General features: G+C 35.2%; 1 protein-coding gene across 1 annotated transcript in view; it reads left to right on the top strand.

Annotated features, from left to right (window-relative positions):
- Positions 1–2273: 2273 nt before the first annotated feature.
- The window catches only part of LOC109113428 (SITS-binding protein-like), a 34529-nt gene continuing 19249 nt past the window's right edge, over positions 2274–17553 (top strand). Inside the window, exons 1-4 of the mRNA XM_042715697.1 lie at positions 2274–3516; positions 4796–4967; positions 13527–13734; positions 15997–16147. Of these exons, the coding sequence (XP_042571631.1) occupies positions 3046–3516; positions 4796–4967; positions 13527–13734; positions 15997–16147 (1002 nt within the window). The 5' untranslated portion in view covers positions 2274–3045. The remainder of the gene's footprint in view (positions 3517–4795; positions 4968–13526; positions 13735–15996; positions 16148–17553) is intronic.

Here is a 17553-nt window from a genome sequence, read left to right as displayed (position 1 = left end):
ATCAAAATTAAAGCAAATAAGTGAAAGGAAAACGAGGGCAGCCAGTAGTCAGCTGACAGGTGAAGCCATCTAGTGGTTATGTGATTATTGGCGAAGAGTGAACAGCCAAGGTGAGGTTCCCACAGCCTTATCCAATGACCACAGCCCTGCCAGCAGAATCCTGAGGTGCAAAAGGGCTGACTTACAGAATCTGAGCCAGTCGCAACTAATCTTCAAGGCATTTAGGCAATCGGACGCTTCAACACATCAGTGCTTCGCTATCAGAAGCCCTTTCTCAGGAGTTTTCCGGGGAAGCTGTAGATAGATAGACAGATATTTATGAAATAAATTGCATATACTGTATAAAAAGCAGCATGTAAAACTGAGAAGAAAAGGAAAAAACATCAAAAGATCTGACTGCAAAACATTAAGAAAATAACTTTGAAAATATCACATCTGAAACATAAAGAACCAATAAACACTGACATAAGAACTGAATATTGTTCAAAATTAAAACAATACAAAGATGCAATCAGAGCTACTAAAGAAACACCATCTGACCAAAAGGTTACAAGAAATAGAACATTCAATAAATCATAATCAGTTTTGTGATACGTGGAATAATCTGAGCACAGCAAAACCACAAGACTTGCCAGTACAAGATGGAAACATCTGGACAAAACACTTTGAAAATTTATATAAAGAAATCCCTTCAAAACAACTCAATAACAATTATGATCAGATCAAGTCTACAAACTTATGAAAACATAATTAAAAATAATCAAAACCAATGGACTTCCCAATTGCACATGAAGAATTGACTAAATAACTCAATAGCCAAAAATGTATAAAATCTTGTGTCCTCGCAGCATTCTGTGTGAAATGCTGAAACACAGCACACCTGAGCTCCAGACAGGAGCCGAGGACTTATTACCCAGTTCACAAGAGAGGAGATAAACTGGACCCTAATAATTTCAGAGGCGTTTGTGTGAGCAGTAATCTGGGGAAGTTATTTAGCAGTATTTTAAACAATAGAATAGTGAACTTGCTTAACGAACACAGTGTCTTGAACCTGAATCAGATTGGCTTTCTTCCAGATCACAGAATTACTGTCTACATTTACACCCTAATCAATAAACAAACACGTAAAACAGACCAAACACATAATATTTGCATGCTTTGTCGATTTCAAAAAAGCATTTGATTCTATTTGGCATGATGGATTATACAGTGGGTACGGAAAGTATTCAGACCCCCTTAAATTTTTCACTCTTTGTTATATTGCAGCCATTTGCTAAAATTATTTAAGTTCATTTTTTTTCCTCATTAATGTACACACAGAACCCCATATTGACAGAAAAACACAGAATTGTTGACATTTTTGCACATTTATTAAAAAAGAAAAACTGAAATATCACATGGTCCTAAGTATTCAGACCCTTTGCTCAGTATTTAGTAGAAGCACCCTTTTGATCTAATACAGCCATAAGTCTTTTTTGGAAAGATGCAACAAGTTTCTCACACCTGGTTTGGGGATCCTCTGCCATTCCTCCTTGCAGATCCTCTCCAGTTCTGTCAGGTTGGATGGTAAACGTTGGTGGACAGCCATTTTCAGGTCTCTCCAGAGATGCTCAATTGGGTTTAACTGTATTACAAACTTGAACAAAGTGGTGTAACGTTAGGAGGTAAAGTTTATGACATTATAAAATCAATCAGTTTTATAAACTATTTATAATATACAAATCAATAAGTGACAATGATGATGTGTTTGTTTTGTCAGTGACAATCCTAAGGATAAGTACTTGCTGGATTTGCCATAGTTACCGCAAAAACATTATTTTTGTTCGCCAGGGTGTATTAATCGATAAAAATACTTGGCCTGACTACATTTTATTTATTTGTTTATTTATTTGAGATTCCTGAAATGTTTGAAATCTCAATTGACATATAGCCCTATATATACATAAAATATGTGCTTTTAAGACCTTCATATTTTTGTTTTGGCTTCCTTTCCTTTGTGTATAAAAGCATAAAGAAAATATTTCAGTATTTATATACTAGTAGTTATCATTTGGCATTTTAGTCTAATTTAATGAAAAAAAAAATATATATATATATTTAAAATAAGGCCAAGAATGGTATAAATGTTTTAGAATTAAACACGAAGAGTAATTTTTTGTCGTCATTGACCCTTATGAAAATGTGCAAAATACAATAATATAATATACATAGTATAGTACAATTCAATTTAGGAACAATACACACAAAATGCAACACAAGTGGGACGGATGCGAGCGCAACTGTTGGGAGGAGAGTAGGCTGAAGTAATACTTTGCACAGATTAAACATAAAGTTAAGCTTTCCCCAGCTGAATATTACACCAAAAGGAATGTAGTTTGCGATTAAAGCTTCGCGCACCTGCTTAAACAGTTACAGGACATTGTGAAACATTGCGCGCAGGGCTGATGTATGTTAACGCTTATGTTGCGCTTATTCATACGAGTCAATCACTGCACGCATTTCTCCAAATGCCAAGCGCGTGCACTCAGATTGTGAGAATGGGTGATTCACACACACACACTGCATCCTGCCCGCCCCATGCCCCGGTGATCGCAAAGCTCGCCTAATAACTTTCTCTTGCACCTTTCTGAAGAAGCAGTATGGAGTTACGTCACACCCGCGCGCAAAAGTGCAGCCCAAGCAAATAAGCCGCTGAGGAGCTATTTGTGGGCATTGCTGCCAAACCCGGGTAAGGCTGCTCACTCTTCTGCGATCAATGCTTTAAACCTGCTGCAGCACTGGAAGCAGCATGCATAACTTTTCTGATTTATTCTGGAATGATTGTGTTTGGAGAACTTGACCAGGATCCGTAGATGACCGGCGGCCGGTGCGCGCAACAACGCAATTAGATCCAATTCAAAAAATCACATTCACAGACAATCGAGCGCGTGAAGGAGCGTGACATGATGACGATTCTGCATGGTTTAGCAGAGATATCGTTACTTTTTATCATCACTTTCGATTAGATCCTTTCTTCTTCTTCATCTTCTTCTTTGTGAAATAATCATGCCACACTCTCGCAACAGGAACCCAAGTCCGATCCCAGAGGTGACATGGGACACGGGGTTGAAAGAGATGAACGAGACCTGGAAGGGGGCTATTGCTTGCTTGGGAGTCGCGGTCTTTTTTGTCATGACAATTGGGATCATTTATTGGCAAGTTGTGGATCAGCCCAACAAGAACTGGATCCTGAAGGGGAGCTTTAGTGGGCTTATTTGGGAGAGACGGACGCAAACTCTTGTCATACAGACACTGACTGAGGACAAGACTTTTGCGGAGATAGACGTGGAGAATGTGGGGAACACCGATATTGAGGTTCCGTTCGTGAGGAACATGTGCTGGCTTAACAAAACCGAGTTCTGCTACACTTGGGATTCGGTCGCAGAGGTGAGGATCTCTTTGGAATCAGAGGAAGACTCAGATACCGAGTGTTACAGTGTAACCTGGACTCCAATTCACTGTCATGTGGACCTGAAGGTAAAAATGCCATTAGAACTTTTTTTTTAGAACACTTTGGAAAATATAGGCTATGTTCCAAATAGAACCAGAAGTGTCATCGAGGAACCAGTTTAATTTCCACAAAAAAAAAAAAAAAAAAAAAAAAAAAAAAAAAAAAATAGCCATATGGAACCATAGCAAGAACCACCAAAATTGTATGGTGTGAAAATTTCTCCCACAGAAACCAAATAATCGCAGTTAAAGGTTAACTTAAAGACTGTTTAACAAAACTACATTTTTATAAATTATTTATAATATACAAATCAATAAGTGACAATGATGATAATATGTTTTTGTTTTGTCAGTGAAGATCCTAAGGATAAGTACTCGCTGGAGTTGCCATGGTTACCGCAAAAACGCGATTTTTTTTCGCTAGAGTGTATTAATCGCTCGATGAAAATACTCGGCCTGACAAATTTTTTTTTTTTAATTTAATCTTTTTTTTTTTTTTTTTTTTTTTTTTCCCTGAAACGTTTGAAACCTCAATTGAAATATAACCCTATATATACATAAAATATATACTTTTAAGACCTTCATATTTTTCTTCATGTTTTGGCTTCCTTTGCGGGGCTTCAAGTCCTAATTAAGTGTATACAAATGATCATTTAATGGTTTATTGTTTCACAGTGTTACATAAGGATAAACATTTTAAACATTTTGCTTGCAACTGTAACTTTTTTTAATTTCGTATTTAACTGGTGGTTTTTATTTGACTTTTATTTTGACTATTTTATTATTAGACTTTTTTATGGGGTTATATTGTTATTCATAAAAACAGATTTACTTTGCATTCGTACCTGCCAAAAAAGTTTTTAAAGCAGGGTTTAAAGTTCACCAGACTAAAACTGCCACAAAGATACATTTCACAGATATCCAATAAGACAAGGTCTTTCTTTGTTCAGCAAGCACCTAATGCAGTTCGGAAGGTTTCTAGTTTAATCCCTTCATCTCCCATATTTCCTTCCTCTCTAATGCTCTGTCGTGTGTTATTTTAGATTTAAGCCTAAGAACTCTTTGTTCAGTCCAGTCCTTTGACTTATAGGTATTCTGCACCTGTTTTCATGTGTTATGAGAGCCAAAAGCTTCTTAGCTGGACGTCCAGATTTTGCTCACTAATGAAAACCTCATACAATCTGTATAAAGAAACACAAACAATAAATGTATAATTAGTACTTTAACTTGCAATAAATGATCTACCTATGGTATAGATGGACCATAACTATACATTTTAAGGATAGTCACCCTCTTTCTCTCTCAGGACTGTTTCTCCATGGTGAATATTTCGTGGTATGGAGGTGCCAGTGTCCGTGCACCCAACTGGCCAATAAACGATGCCAACATTTCCATGCAGCACTTCACAGTCAGTGACCTTAGGGACAACCCTTCTGGCTTCGGATCAGTCTTAGAACGCTACTTCCTGGGATCCTCAGGTAAGCAAAGAGGAGCTCCGCGCCACTAACTGTCACCCCCTTAGCCAAATTCGGCCACCCTGCCCTTTCACACTTTGTTGACCAGTCCAAACATGCATTCACTTGTGACTATGTACACATTTCAAAACTGCGTTGGGCCTTAGATCACAAGGCTCTACTGTACATAGAGAGCATAACACAATACATATGGTTACTTCTGCTTGGTGAAAGATTGCAAAACAAAGGACATCGGACTTGAGTCTGAACCCATTGGTATTTGTCAGCAGATGCCTGATGTTTATATCGAGAGTTAATTAGGCAAAGAATCTCAGGCAGATTTAAATAAGCATTGTGTTTATGTCTGGCTGTTAGTTTGATTCGAGGCAGGATGGCACATGTTTACGGACAGATGCATAGTGCATTAAAACATAAGCCACTCCAAATTTTCATAGTCTTGCAGTATTTAACGTAAAATAAGTCAACACCATGAAAATGTGTGCAAAAAAATAAAAAATAAATAAAAATAATAATTATATATATATATATATATATATATTATATATATATAAAATTGTGTTTTTTTATTTTTTTTATTTTATTGTACTTTATTTATTAAACACATGTTAAAGTTGTACTGTTTTTATTGATTATATTGAATCCATTTAACATTTAATTGTATTATTAGAGAACTGTAACATAATACAAGCGTTAAATCTGCAGTGCCACAGAAAAGTTTATTTTATTGTATAGTGTAAGTTATAGTGTCCTTCAATTCATGATGGAATGACTCTTGTGAAGAAATCACAAAAGAAATGGGATTTGGAGTGTTTGTAGAATTAATGTAGAAACAACATTAAAAGACAGTATTTTTTTAATATTTGTTTAATGGCATCTACTAATCCACCGATACTACTCTATAAAAGTCTGTCTCTATGAAATAGTTTTTTTTTTTTTTCACCTAATATTTCATCACTGACTATAGGCATTCAACATTACAGTATAATTGAAAGCTATAAAATTGAACATTTATTAGGCTTTTAAAACAAACAACTTAATTTTTGAACAATCCTCACATGAACAAATTGTAATAAATGTCATATTTACCTGTGCCCTTCAGCAAGTAGGAAATATACAGAAATTGAATAAAGTTACTAAATTCTAAATTAAATATAGATGAATCCTTAAAGTTACAAAAGTTATTAATTTGCTTTTTTCTCTTATACTCTTTGATGAACAGACATTACAGCAGTTGGGTTATTAGGTTATTTTGGCTGCTTTAAAGGGATACTCCACCCCAAAATGAAAATTGTCATTAATTCCATATGGTTACAAACCCGTAAAAGCTTCGTTCATCTTCGGAACACAATTTAAGATATTTTGGATGAAAACCGGGAAGCTTGTTACTGTCTGTGAAAAGCATCGTCAGAATAGTCCATCTGCCATCATTGGTTCAACCGTAACGTTATGAAGTGACAACAATACTTTTTGTACACGAATAAAACGACTTTGTTAAAAAAAAAACACCCTGTTTGTCTAAATTGTAACATTCAAGATTGATTCATGTTTGAATTAGAAATTAATGTGTTACTTTTTTGACATACCTACTGTAATAGGTTAATTTTTACAGCAAGTAACACAACATTGTAACACATTACTTATAGTAGTCAAGTTTCCCAAAACTGGTGACAAAAAGCTGCCAGTAGTACTCACACTCATCGTGCAAACATAGCACATTTTGAGCCCCAAAAGTGTTTGACATTTTATGTTCAGTAAATGATTCATATATGTAACAACACTGTAACACATTAGTAGTTAAGTTTTTTTTTTAACACATTTGGCAAGAAGCTGCCACTGGTACTCACACTAAAATTGCAAATGTAGCATTTTTTCTTTTTTGGGCTACAAAAGTGGTAGCTTACCGTCTTTGACATTTTATATCTTCAGTAAATGGTTACTATGTTCAGTGAAGGGGCTTTGCGATGACCCCTCGTGCTTTGGACCAGCAGGCGTGCCTGTGAGGCTTGTTTGGGTCTGCAGCTGGTCTCTAAACATGGTTACCGCTCAGAGCTGAGACACTCACACACAACTCTCACAGCACCTTGTCACCCACGCACAATCCAGCAATTAATATCCCTATTTACTCAACACTGTCACACTGCTTTTTTCGTACGGCTGCATTATTTGCGCCTGCATTGGTGTCTTCTTAGCTGAGAGGTGAAAGTGGTAATCTGCGTCCCAGACAGCTGAACAGAATTAGATCAATGTGAAAGGGCATGCCATCAGCTAAGGACATAATATTCATCATGTGACATAAACAAAGCCCTTTTATGATTTCCTAGATCATTGTTTGGCCCACCAAGCGTTATGTAACGCTGTGAGCAGTTTAACCGAAACGATCACATGATTTTGATCCCTTTTCCACCTCACTAGAGTACGGCCTTGATTTTGTAGAGACCTCTCAAACCCGTCTCTAATTGGCTCACTTTTAAGACAAAAAATGTTGAGCTTCCTGCCAATGCAGCTGTCCCAGGTTGCCAAGTAACCGCAGACATATCTTGCTATATAATGCTCAGTGGCATAACAATGACAATCATGTTGGCTCAGATTCTTAAGGCAACCCAGCAGCTGCCTGTGGCCACGGCTCTCGCCTGCTATTGGTCGGTGATGTGTTGATAATGGACATAATTGTTTTTCCTGAGTTGCTGCTCTGCAGCCAAATGGCATGTTGTTGTGCAGGCCTGTAAAACGAGCCCTCGGCGACCCTGTGCAAACCCAAAGGTAAACTTTTCAGCACGGTATATTTACATTTAGGCCTTGAAATCGGATAGTGGTTTTAAACAGGTTGGTGATGTGGACCTTAGGTCATGTGATGTCTGTCAAATAGCTTTGTCCACTTTGTTGATGAGAGACATTATTAAAGTGTCTGGGCAAGTTTTGTCCTTTGCTGGGTTCACTGACAGTTGTGTCCGGTCCAACATGACGACTGAAAGACACTTAAAGAGAAGGAGACATATTTAGATTTTGACGGTTTCCAAGCAATGATTGTCCTCATTTGTCTATGTGTGATAACCCGTGTTAGCTATATATGCACCAAAAAATAGATAAATAAAGTTTATTTAATAATAATCAAATAATTAATTAAGTTTATTTAATTATCAAAACTCTAAAAACTGAGTTGTAAATAGACACTGACACCGCCAAAATACGAAATTTCACTCTTTCAGTCAATTATCGTGGTTTTCCTAAACTGTTGTGGCTAAAATCAAAGTGAATTGTTGATGTAATAAATTCAGTTGCCCAAATTTGGTGCATGCAAACACACACACACACACACACACCAAAATATGCTGAAAAAAAATATGATTTTAATTATAAATAAATAATAATAAATAATTTTCGCACATCACACTTAGAAAAAAAATCAGTGAAAAGTTTTTTGTTTGCTTGTTTGTTTGTTCCCTTGTCTAAATGTGTGTAATTGTGGTGTCGCGTTGTCTTGACGTAATTCTTTTGGGCTTAAAAATGATTATTTGAATGAAATTTATGCTTCTGGTAAAATTATTATTATTATTATTATTAAAAGCTATCCACCTAAACTGAGTTTCCCAAATCAGAAGGACAGCTAACAGGTTTCATAACTAACCCTAATCTTACCTCCAGCCTGCACTCATTCCAAAATATTAAAATCACTGATGTCAAAATAGAGAAAAATATATTTTAAAAAAAGTCTATGCTACCAAATTTGACCAAAAATACCAAAATTAATAGTGATAGATCAACTGTTCTAGAATGTCTGTTTTGTACTAATACCTTTTAATGCAATCCCCCACACAGTGTACACAGTGAATCAAAATTACACTCTTATGTTTTAATTTTGTATGGTGGCGCACTGCTGCCATATATATGGTCCTACGTCTTCCGCAGACGATATAAATACATTAAGACCACATAACTTATTGATTGCTATCAGGATGTGAAGAGACTTTCAACCAGCATAACAAAAATAGTTTTCAAACCAAATCACCTACCCTGCCTTTAAGTCATAAAAAAACGAGATGTTATGTCATTTACACTGCATATTTTCTCTTAATAATGAGATGTTTTGTTGTTTAAACAATATATTTTCTTGGAATGAAGACATGTTATGTCATAAAATTATGTTTTCCCATTATAACAAGATATATCTTATAGATATGTAGGTGATTGTCTTTAATTTTGGAATTTGTATTTGACAAATTAGACATTTGCAAATGATACAATAAAACAGTTTCGTACTTAAGACTTTAGCTGCCGTGATGTTTAAACTTTTCAATCTTGACCACACTGCTCACTAAAATCACACAACTATGAGTACTGTCATTACAAAAAAGCATGCAACATTTCTTTTTAGTTTAAAAATGGAACAAAATAGGTCTAAATCTCAAGCTAGAGTGTTGTGGTGGTTGCTACTGTAGACCGTTTCTAATTAGTTTAAGTTAAAAGACCTCAGCTCAAGTCTATAGATATTTGTTGACTCTCTCCTTCCATGTGAGCTAATGGGAATTATAATCTCATGTAATTTCTGATAGGCCAGTGCTGTATCACTAATCTTCAGTATAAGCAATAGTAATATTAATGCATGACCTGTAAAACACCACTACTGAACAGTTGTGTGACATGTGAGACTGAAGTCAGGTTGGCAATCAAAGTTCATTTTTTGTATCCGTCTAGAGTCAGGCACTTTGCGTTTTACCCTTTAAATGCTTGAGGCCCCATTCTTAAGGTGTGTATAACATGGAATCTGCACAGAGGCAAATAAATAACTGTCATTTGCTGACGTTTAAGAGACTTTTGGCTTGACTTATGAGCAAGGTGGGTTCTACAGAAGCTGAAAAAGAGGGGGAGCCGTCTCTTATTTTTAGAATAATTCCCCACGGTAACTATTACCAGCTTTCCTGAAATATTTTCCACTCTGTCTTTAAAACAAAGATGAATAACGGCATCCCATCTCACTTTTTTCACCTAATATGGCCTGGATGAGAGCGGAGACTGAAGCAATTTTTGAACAATAGATGAATGATTCTCAGAAATGCTTAATGCTATTTCATATAAATGATAGAGTATTATATACTGTAACTTGATATAAGGAAAATTATGCAAAGGGTTATTGTAAACAACTGAAAATGAAGTTCGAATCAGTTTCAGTCTTTAATTTGTCTTCCAAATGCCTAGTCAGAGTTGTGAATTCTGTCCTATTTGCACATTCAAATGCATTTTTTTGTCTGTTTGGATTGGATTAGTTCAACTGATACTCTCAGTTTTCTACTTAGAGTAATAGTTTACTCAAAAATTAAGATTCCTTACCCTCATATCATTCCAAACCCATTCGACAGAGTGTTTCTACTGTCTTTGTCCATTCGGTAGAAGTCACTGGGGTCCATTACAACATTAGACTCCTCTGATTTTTGTTATAAGGAAAACAGAACACTGAAAGATTTGTAAAGTATTTTTTGTTCCACAGAAGAAAGCAAGCCGTACAAGTTTGGAACGCCATGACATAATATTTATTTTTGTCATGAACTGGCCCTTTAAGAAACATATGTATAATCTTATGGTTAACAGTCTGGCTTCTTTCCTTCACTTGGCAAAGTCTATGGCAGGTGCGATATTAGTAGATGTTACACCCTTACACGCTATTATTTATAAACGCTTTCCATAACAGCAGCCTTCATTTCTCTCCAAGTCTTATCTGCAGTGATGAATAGAGGGAACTGGTAGAGTTTGCCAAAGAGAATTATTTAAGAGATGTTTCTCTCAAAATAAAAGGGAAAAGGAAACTAACGAGACAATGAGAACAAAATGTCATTGCTTTGTTGACTGCATTCATCAAGTCAAAAAACTAAAAAAAAATTTTATTCCCCTTACTATTTGGTAAATAAAAGTTTACCGACATTTACAAACTTGCATTCAGTCCCAAACTAGGTTTCCTCTGCTGAGTGACAGTTAATTTTGGGCTACATTTGCGAGCCTAAAATCTATTCTAGCATTGTTATTTTTAAAAAAACTTAATAAACTTTTTGGTTTATTGTTAGATAATTTAATATTTTGGCACGTGTGTGGGGTGGCATGTAAGAAATTAGATTTTAAAGTACAAGCATCACAATTTCATCATACTGTATAAATATCAGATTTTTCAGGCTATTATTGTATATGCCAGGCTTTAAAGGGTTAATGTAATGACATTGTTGGTGCTATTGTGAAAAAAGTGAATATCAGTAAAAATTTCAGGTCAGACTAATTACCAGCCTATTTCTTTTGAACTACATCACATCTGAATGATAAAAACTGATCTAAATGATGTACTGCTCGTGTGAAAATGGTGGTGTGAGTTTGAGGGGCAGTTGGATGGACGGTGCTGTGTGTGTCTACACTGGGGTACATTGACATGGTGGTGAAATCCAAGAAGCAGGAGGAATTCCAGGGAGGGCAGCTACATCTGCGCACACCATTATCTGCTTCACATAATCTCAACGTTTCAGGTGCAGAAAGACATCAGAAGCAGCCCCCATACACCACCCACCTTCTCTAAAGGCTTTGAAAATATGAAGATTCACTTATAAATCCCAATGTTTCCTGTTCCATACGTCCCAGGCTTGGAATTTCCATGATACATCAGACTGTAAAGGCTGCTTTACTCTGGGGCAGGTCGAAAGATGGTATTTGGTTTCGTTCATGCAGTGTCTGTCATTCAGAGTCACGAATGGAGTTACAGGAGTTAACGTGTGATCTGAAATCACCTGATGTCTCAGCCGTGTCTCATGATACTAAATATCCAAAATCAAGGCGCTGCATGTCAGCATCATTCACTCTCAGAAAAAAAAGGTACAAAAACTGTCACTGGGGCTGTACCTTTTCAAAAGGTGAACTTATGTACCATTAAGGTACTAATATGGACACTTTAAGTACTAATATGTACATTTGAGGTACCAGTATTGACTCTTTAGGTCCAAAGGTGTGCCTTTTGAAAAGATACCACCCCAGTGACAGCTTTTGTACCTTTTTTTCTGAGAGTGTTGACTGAGCTCCAAAATGTCTGTTCACTATGTTATTTCCAATGAAATGACTTTATTTTTGCTTTGTCATATTTCCTATTGAATCAGGAAGTTGCTGCAGGACATACAATATCATAATTTTTTTTATGAATGAATGAAATTAATACTTTCACTCAGCAAATTGATAAAAAGTGAAATCAGAGAAATTTATAATGATACAAAAGATTTCTATTTCAAGAAAAAATCTATTGGTCTAAGAATCCCTAAAAAGAAATGAATCACTGTTTCCACAAAAATATGAAGCAGCACAAATGTTTTCAACATTGATAATAAAAATAAATGTTTCTTGAGCAGCAAATCAGCATATTAGAAAGGATCATGTGACACTAAAGAATGGAATAATGATTCAGCTTCAGTCACAGGAATAAATTACATTTTAAAACAAATTGAAAAATAAAACAGTTATTTTAAATTGTAATGATATTTAACAATAATAAATATCTCTTTATAATATTAAAAAACTCAATATTAAAGAGCTCTTTCAAAAATATTACAAATTCTTACCAAACCCAAACATTTACATGTCTTTTTTTTTAAATTTAGAGAACATTTGATTGGACAAAAAATGTGTATACACCCCTGAGTTCATAATGATGTCATCAATATTTTTGTTTCTTGAGACAGGGTGTATTTTTAAAAGTGTATGGACCTGATTTACTAACAGCTTGAGACAACAACGCAAACCCATTTTTGGTGGTAAAAAACTATTGTCAGGATTTATTTAAGACACACTGTGAAAAATTAATGATGAAAAGGCATGGCCAGAGTGTCCCTTTCAGATGCAAAATTTATAAGAGGTGATTTATTAAGGTTTGCGGTAGTCACTTTACAGGTCCTTGTGTCATTATTCAATAAGCATGTCAAATAAGCCCCCAAATAACCATGTCTTAAAGGGATAGATCACCCCAAAATTCTAATTTTGTCATCATTTACTCAGCCTCAAGTTGTTCCAAACCTGTATGAGTTTCTTTCTTCTGTTGAACACAAAAGAAGACACTTTGAAGAATGTTGGTAACTAAACAGTTGACGGCAATTAACTTCCATAGTGTTTTTCATACTGGGGAAGTCAATAGCTACCGTCAACTATTTGGTTAATTTGCACATTTTAGAAGTACACCAATATATAGATGACTTCACAGTTACCAGACATGGACTAACACCGTGTCTACACCGGACGCAACGCGACAAAATACTGTAGAACCCATTATAGAACCCACTGGATGTGGCACGACACGACAAATCCCTGACAGTAAACTGCTGCCTCCTTCTATTTATGATGTACTGACACAAAATTCAAATGATTTGCAATGGTCGCTTTATCGCGTCAAGTGTTGGCAGACTTTAGCTGTTGCGGCATAGACACATCTGGTGTAGACATGGTGCAAAAGCCACAAAACTCACATTTTGATTTATTTTGAGGATTTCAGTTTTGCCAAGATGACCACTGTTAATCCAAAGGTTTTTTTTGTTTCTTTTTTGTTTTTTTTAGGTGTGTCAGTTCTAGTGGCTCCGAACATCCCACTTCACGTAGGAATAGAGAGCAGACAGCAGTACTGTTTGCAGACGCCGCCCAGTATGGAGCGCATGCCGCTGCAGTACACCGTGTGTGTTGGACACAACATTCGAGCCGTCCATCAGAAGTCAATGCAGCAGCTCTCCACAGCCAGACGAGAACTGCCAAACATGGATGTCTTACGGTATTACAACTTTACAATCTCCTTTACCTTTTTTCATTGTTATCTTTAACTTTGTGTTTCTTGGGACGCATGTTTCGTACCAATATTAGCATTTTCCAGTCTCTGTCCAATATTAGAAGCAGAGACACACTTTTTTCTAAGCATCACTTTTTCTGTCAAAAAAGTGATTCATCAACTTTAATGTAGATTAAATGGGTTTCTGATTCACTTCCAGTTCTAGATTCATGTGAATGAGGGTACGTTCACAAGACAACAGTGTACTAATAACGGAAAAGGTTTTCCTTCGCATTTTTTAAGAAGTTTTACATACAAATGACAATGTTGTCAAAACGTGGCCCGCTGACACAGACTAAAAACTAAGTGACTAAAAACGCTGTATTATATGCATGCACATGACATTACCGTTTTCACAAATTCATGTTTTACACATACAGTATTGTTTTCAAAAATTTGTACTCTGAAACCTGTTTTCAAAAGTTTGCTTTTTTTAGGCCCCCTAAACGCCAATATCATGTAACTGAATGGCCAAAAACGAAATTAAAAGTTTTCCATTTTTAGTAGAAAACAGTACTGTGTAAATGCCCCCTGAATTAATAATATGATTTTTTAAAAATTTATTTATTTTTTACTGAAATAAATGAACTAATAAATAAATTGAATGAATGAATGAATGAATGAATGAATTAACTCTTTCCCCGTCATTGACGAGTTATTTTGTTTTTAGAAGACAACGCTTCCCGCCAAAGACGAATTTTTACGACTTTTCATGTTTTCACTGTTATACACTCAGGGGCGCTATTACACATCTTCTGAATGAGTACAAAACCTCCCGAAAAAAAACACACGTGAACAGGACGGAGAAACGAGCGATCTCTTATGTAAACAGATGCATATGATAAATAATGCGATCATCAGCAATAGACAGCATATAAATGAAAACTGTATACTGATACAGAGTAAAATGATGATTCAGGAAGTGGTATATGTCTGTGCAAGCTTTGGAGGTGTTAATGGAAGCGATTTACTGGATTTATGCTTTGATAATCGTACCGAATATTATCCAGATGTAGTTTTTGATAAAAATGTGATTTTCTCACCGTTTTGCTCAAAACAATACATTTTTATGAAATCTACCTTTATTCAAGTGTTGATAAAAAGAAAGAATGCTTTTGAAAAAAGAATGCTTTAAGCTACAATAAAACAGATTTTTTTTTTTAAATTAGAGGCTTTGATCTTTATTTTGCTGTATTGTATATTCATATATTCATACAGCAAAACATACTGGAGGCCATCAAATTTGGGTAAAAAAATCATCAAAATTGCTGGCGGTGGCTGGCAGCTTTTTTCAAAAATACTGGCGGGGAAAGAGTTCATTAATAAATAACATTCTAGAATGATAATACTGCTATATATATATATATATATATATATATATATATGAGCAATATCACACTGGTAGCAGTGCGGTATGGCTGTAAATCAGCACAGCTGTGATTCGTCCGTAGGTAATCTCAGCATTCTGATATACAGCCATATCGCACGGCTACGAGTGTGATATTGCATTTCTACAAAATTACTAATAAAAAACAACAAAAAAACGTCTTAAAAAACAACGCATCATCTATAAAAAAAAACCACTTTTTTCCAGAACTACTACGGATTCAAATCTCAGTTTGACAGTTTAACAGCTGAACAAGTCTAAAGAAGTACTTTCTAGCTTTAAAAAACTCTTGAAACTAATTTCCGTGACACAAAAACAGTATTATTTAGAAATTTATAGTGAGAAATACTGCAAGCACAGTGATACAAATGGTGAATGTCATCTCAGCCAACCAGATTCGAGGACCATAAAGAACTGTTGTTTTATATATATATATATATATATATATATATATAGCAGTATTATAATTCTAGAATGTTATTTAATGAATTTTAGTTAAATTTTAGTTAAAGTTTTAGTAATTTTGTTGTGTTTTTGTCTTTGTTAGTTTTTTTAATGTCTATATAGTTCTTATTAGTTTTTAGTTTTAGATGATTTAGTTTTAGTAAATTTAGTACTCAATGAAACTTTAAATGAAAATTATAAATATTTTCTTGGCGACTTTGCTGAAATACAATAAGCTCATGTTTTTTAATGCTTTACTTTCATTTAGTTAATGTTTATTTTATTTCAAGAAATGTTTTTTTTTTTTTTTATTAACCTGATGTGGAGTGTTACTTTAGTCTGAGACCTGCACTCTAACAAATACAGTATTTCTCTGAGCTGCCCTTCTGGAAGCTTCTAGCAAACGTGGACTCGGGGGCCAAGCTAGAGCGAGAGCTGAGGACCTTCTCAAACCGGCTGAAGCGGCATCACCTGGGGGAGGGAGTCATCAGCCTCGACGAACATTCCACTGCTCTCCTCGCCAACATGGTGGGTCATGCTGTCAATCCCACTCCAAATCAGATGTTTCCTTCAGAAATCATTCTAATATGCTGATTTGAAGTTCAAGAAACATTTCTGATAATAAAATAATAATAAAAAACAACAATGAACCCCACATAATAAAGAGGTTGTGAGAAAGCTGACATCATTAAGTGTCAGAGCGGCTCTGGTGATCTGCAGTATATCCCCCCGTCTCTGACCTTCAGTGTGCTGTTTAATCTCCAGCCGTCAGCGGCTCAGCCTCTGCACCTGTTGTAGCTCTGGGCCTACAGGCCTTCATAGTCCGCCTCAACACCCCACTGGCTCGCACAACACACAGAGCCAACTGGACTACTTTCTCTGCATCTACATGTTGAAAATGATCATTTATTAGTATATTTTAATACAGAATAAATGTAATCAGTAACAGGGATATTATTGTTATCTGAAACCATAAAAAAAAAAAAACATTTTCATTACTTGAAATAAAATAAACATGAAATGAAATAAAATAAAATAAAATACAAAAAACTTATTTAATTTGATCTAGTTGACAAGACAACATTTCTCATCAAGTACTATAAGTATTCTATGCTATATAGAAATACTATAAACATTACAAAATGTATTCATTTTTTTTTTTTTATATAAATTAGAAGATCCAGAAAAAAAGAGGATCACACAGGGTTATTATCATTAACTAAACCTTTTTTTTTTTTGTCAGTGATAATAACCCTGTGTGATGCCCCTTTTTCATTATCTTTTAATTTATTTAAAAAAAAGTTAATGATCGGAAACATGAAAAAATACTGCATCACTTAAAAAAAAAAGTACAAATAAAATCTAATTCAAAACATGAACAAAAACTATTATCATATATAAATTATGCTAGAATAACACTGATCAGTAAGAGTATAATCAACTATATATTAAAGGAAAAATATATACAGTGAATCACCCCTTTTAAAATAATCATTTTTATTTGCTTTGCAGCCTGAAATGAAAATGGATACAGTTTTTGTTTTATCCAGCTGTATTTACTCAGTGCAACTTACAACATTCGAATGAAAGACATAACACCAACATAAAATAAAAAATAAACAGAAACACTGAGGCCCTGTCCACACGAACACGGTTATTTTTAAAACCACAGTGCATCATAGCATGCATTTGCATTTTCATGTGGACCAAGATTTTTTTTTAAAAAACAGAAGGAAAAACTCAGTTTATAAAAATACCCATGTACGTGTGAACATGGCCTCAAAATCTCAGTCCACATGAAAACGCAAACGCACGCTATGATGCACTGTCAAGAGCATGCCAAGCCAACAGGTGGCGATATAATCTCAACCATAAAGCCATGTTGGCCGATTCAAGTAGGCGGAGATAATAGCTCAGGCACTGACGTAAAAAGC

The sequence above is a fragment of the Cyprinus carpio genome, chromosome A25 (assembly GCF_018340385.1).
Source record: "Cyprinus carpio isolate SPL01 chromosome A25, ASM1834038v1, whole genome shotgun sequence".
Classification (NCBI taxonomy): Eukaryota; Metazoa; Chordata; class Actinopteri; order Cypriniformes; family Cyprinidae; genus Cyprinus; species Cyprinus carpio.
The sequence above is the reverse complement of the archived record's forward strand: the minus strand, read 5'-3'. Positions and strand labels throughout refer to the sequence as shown.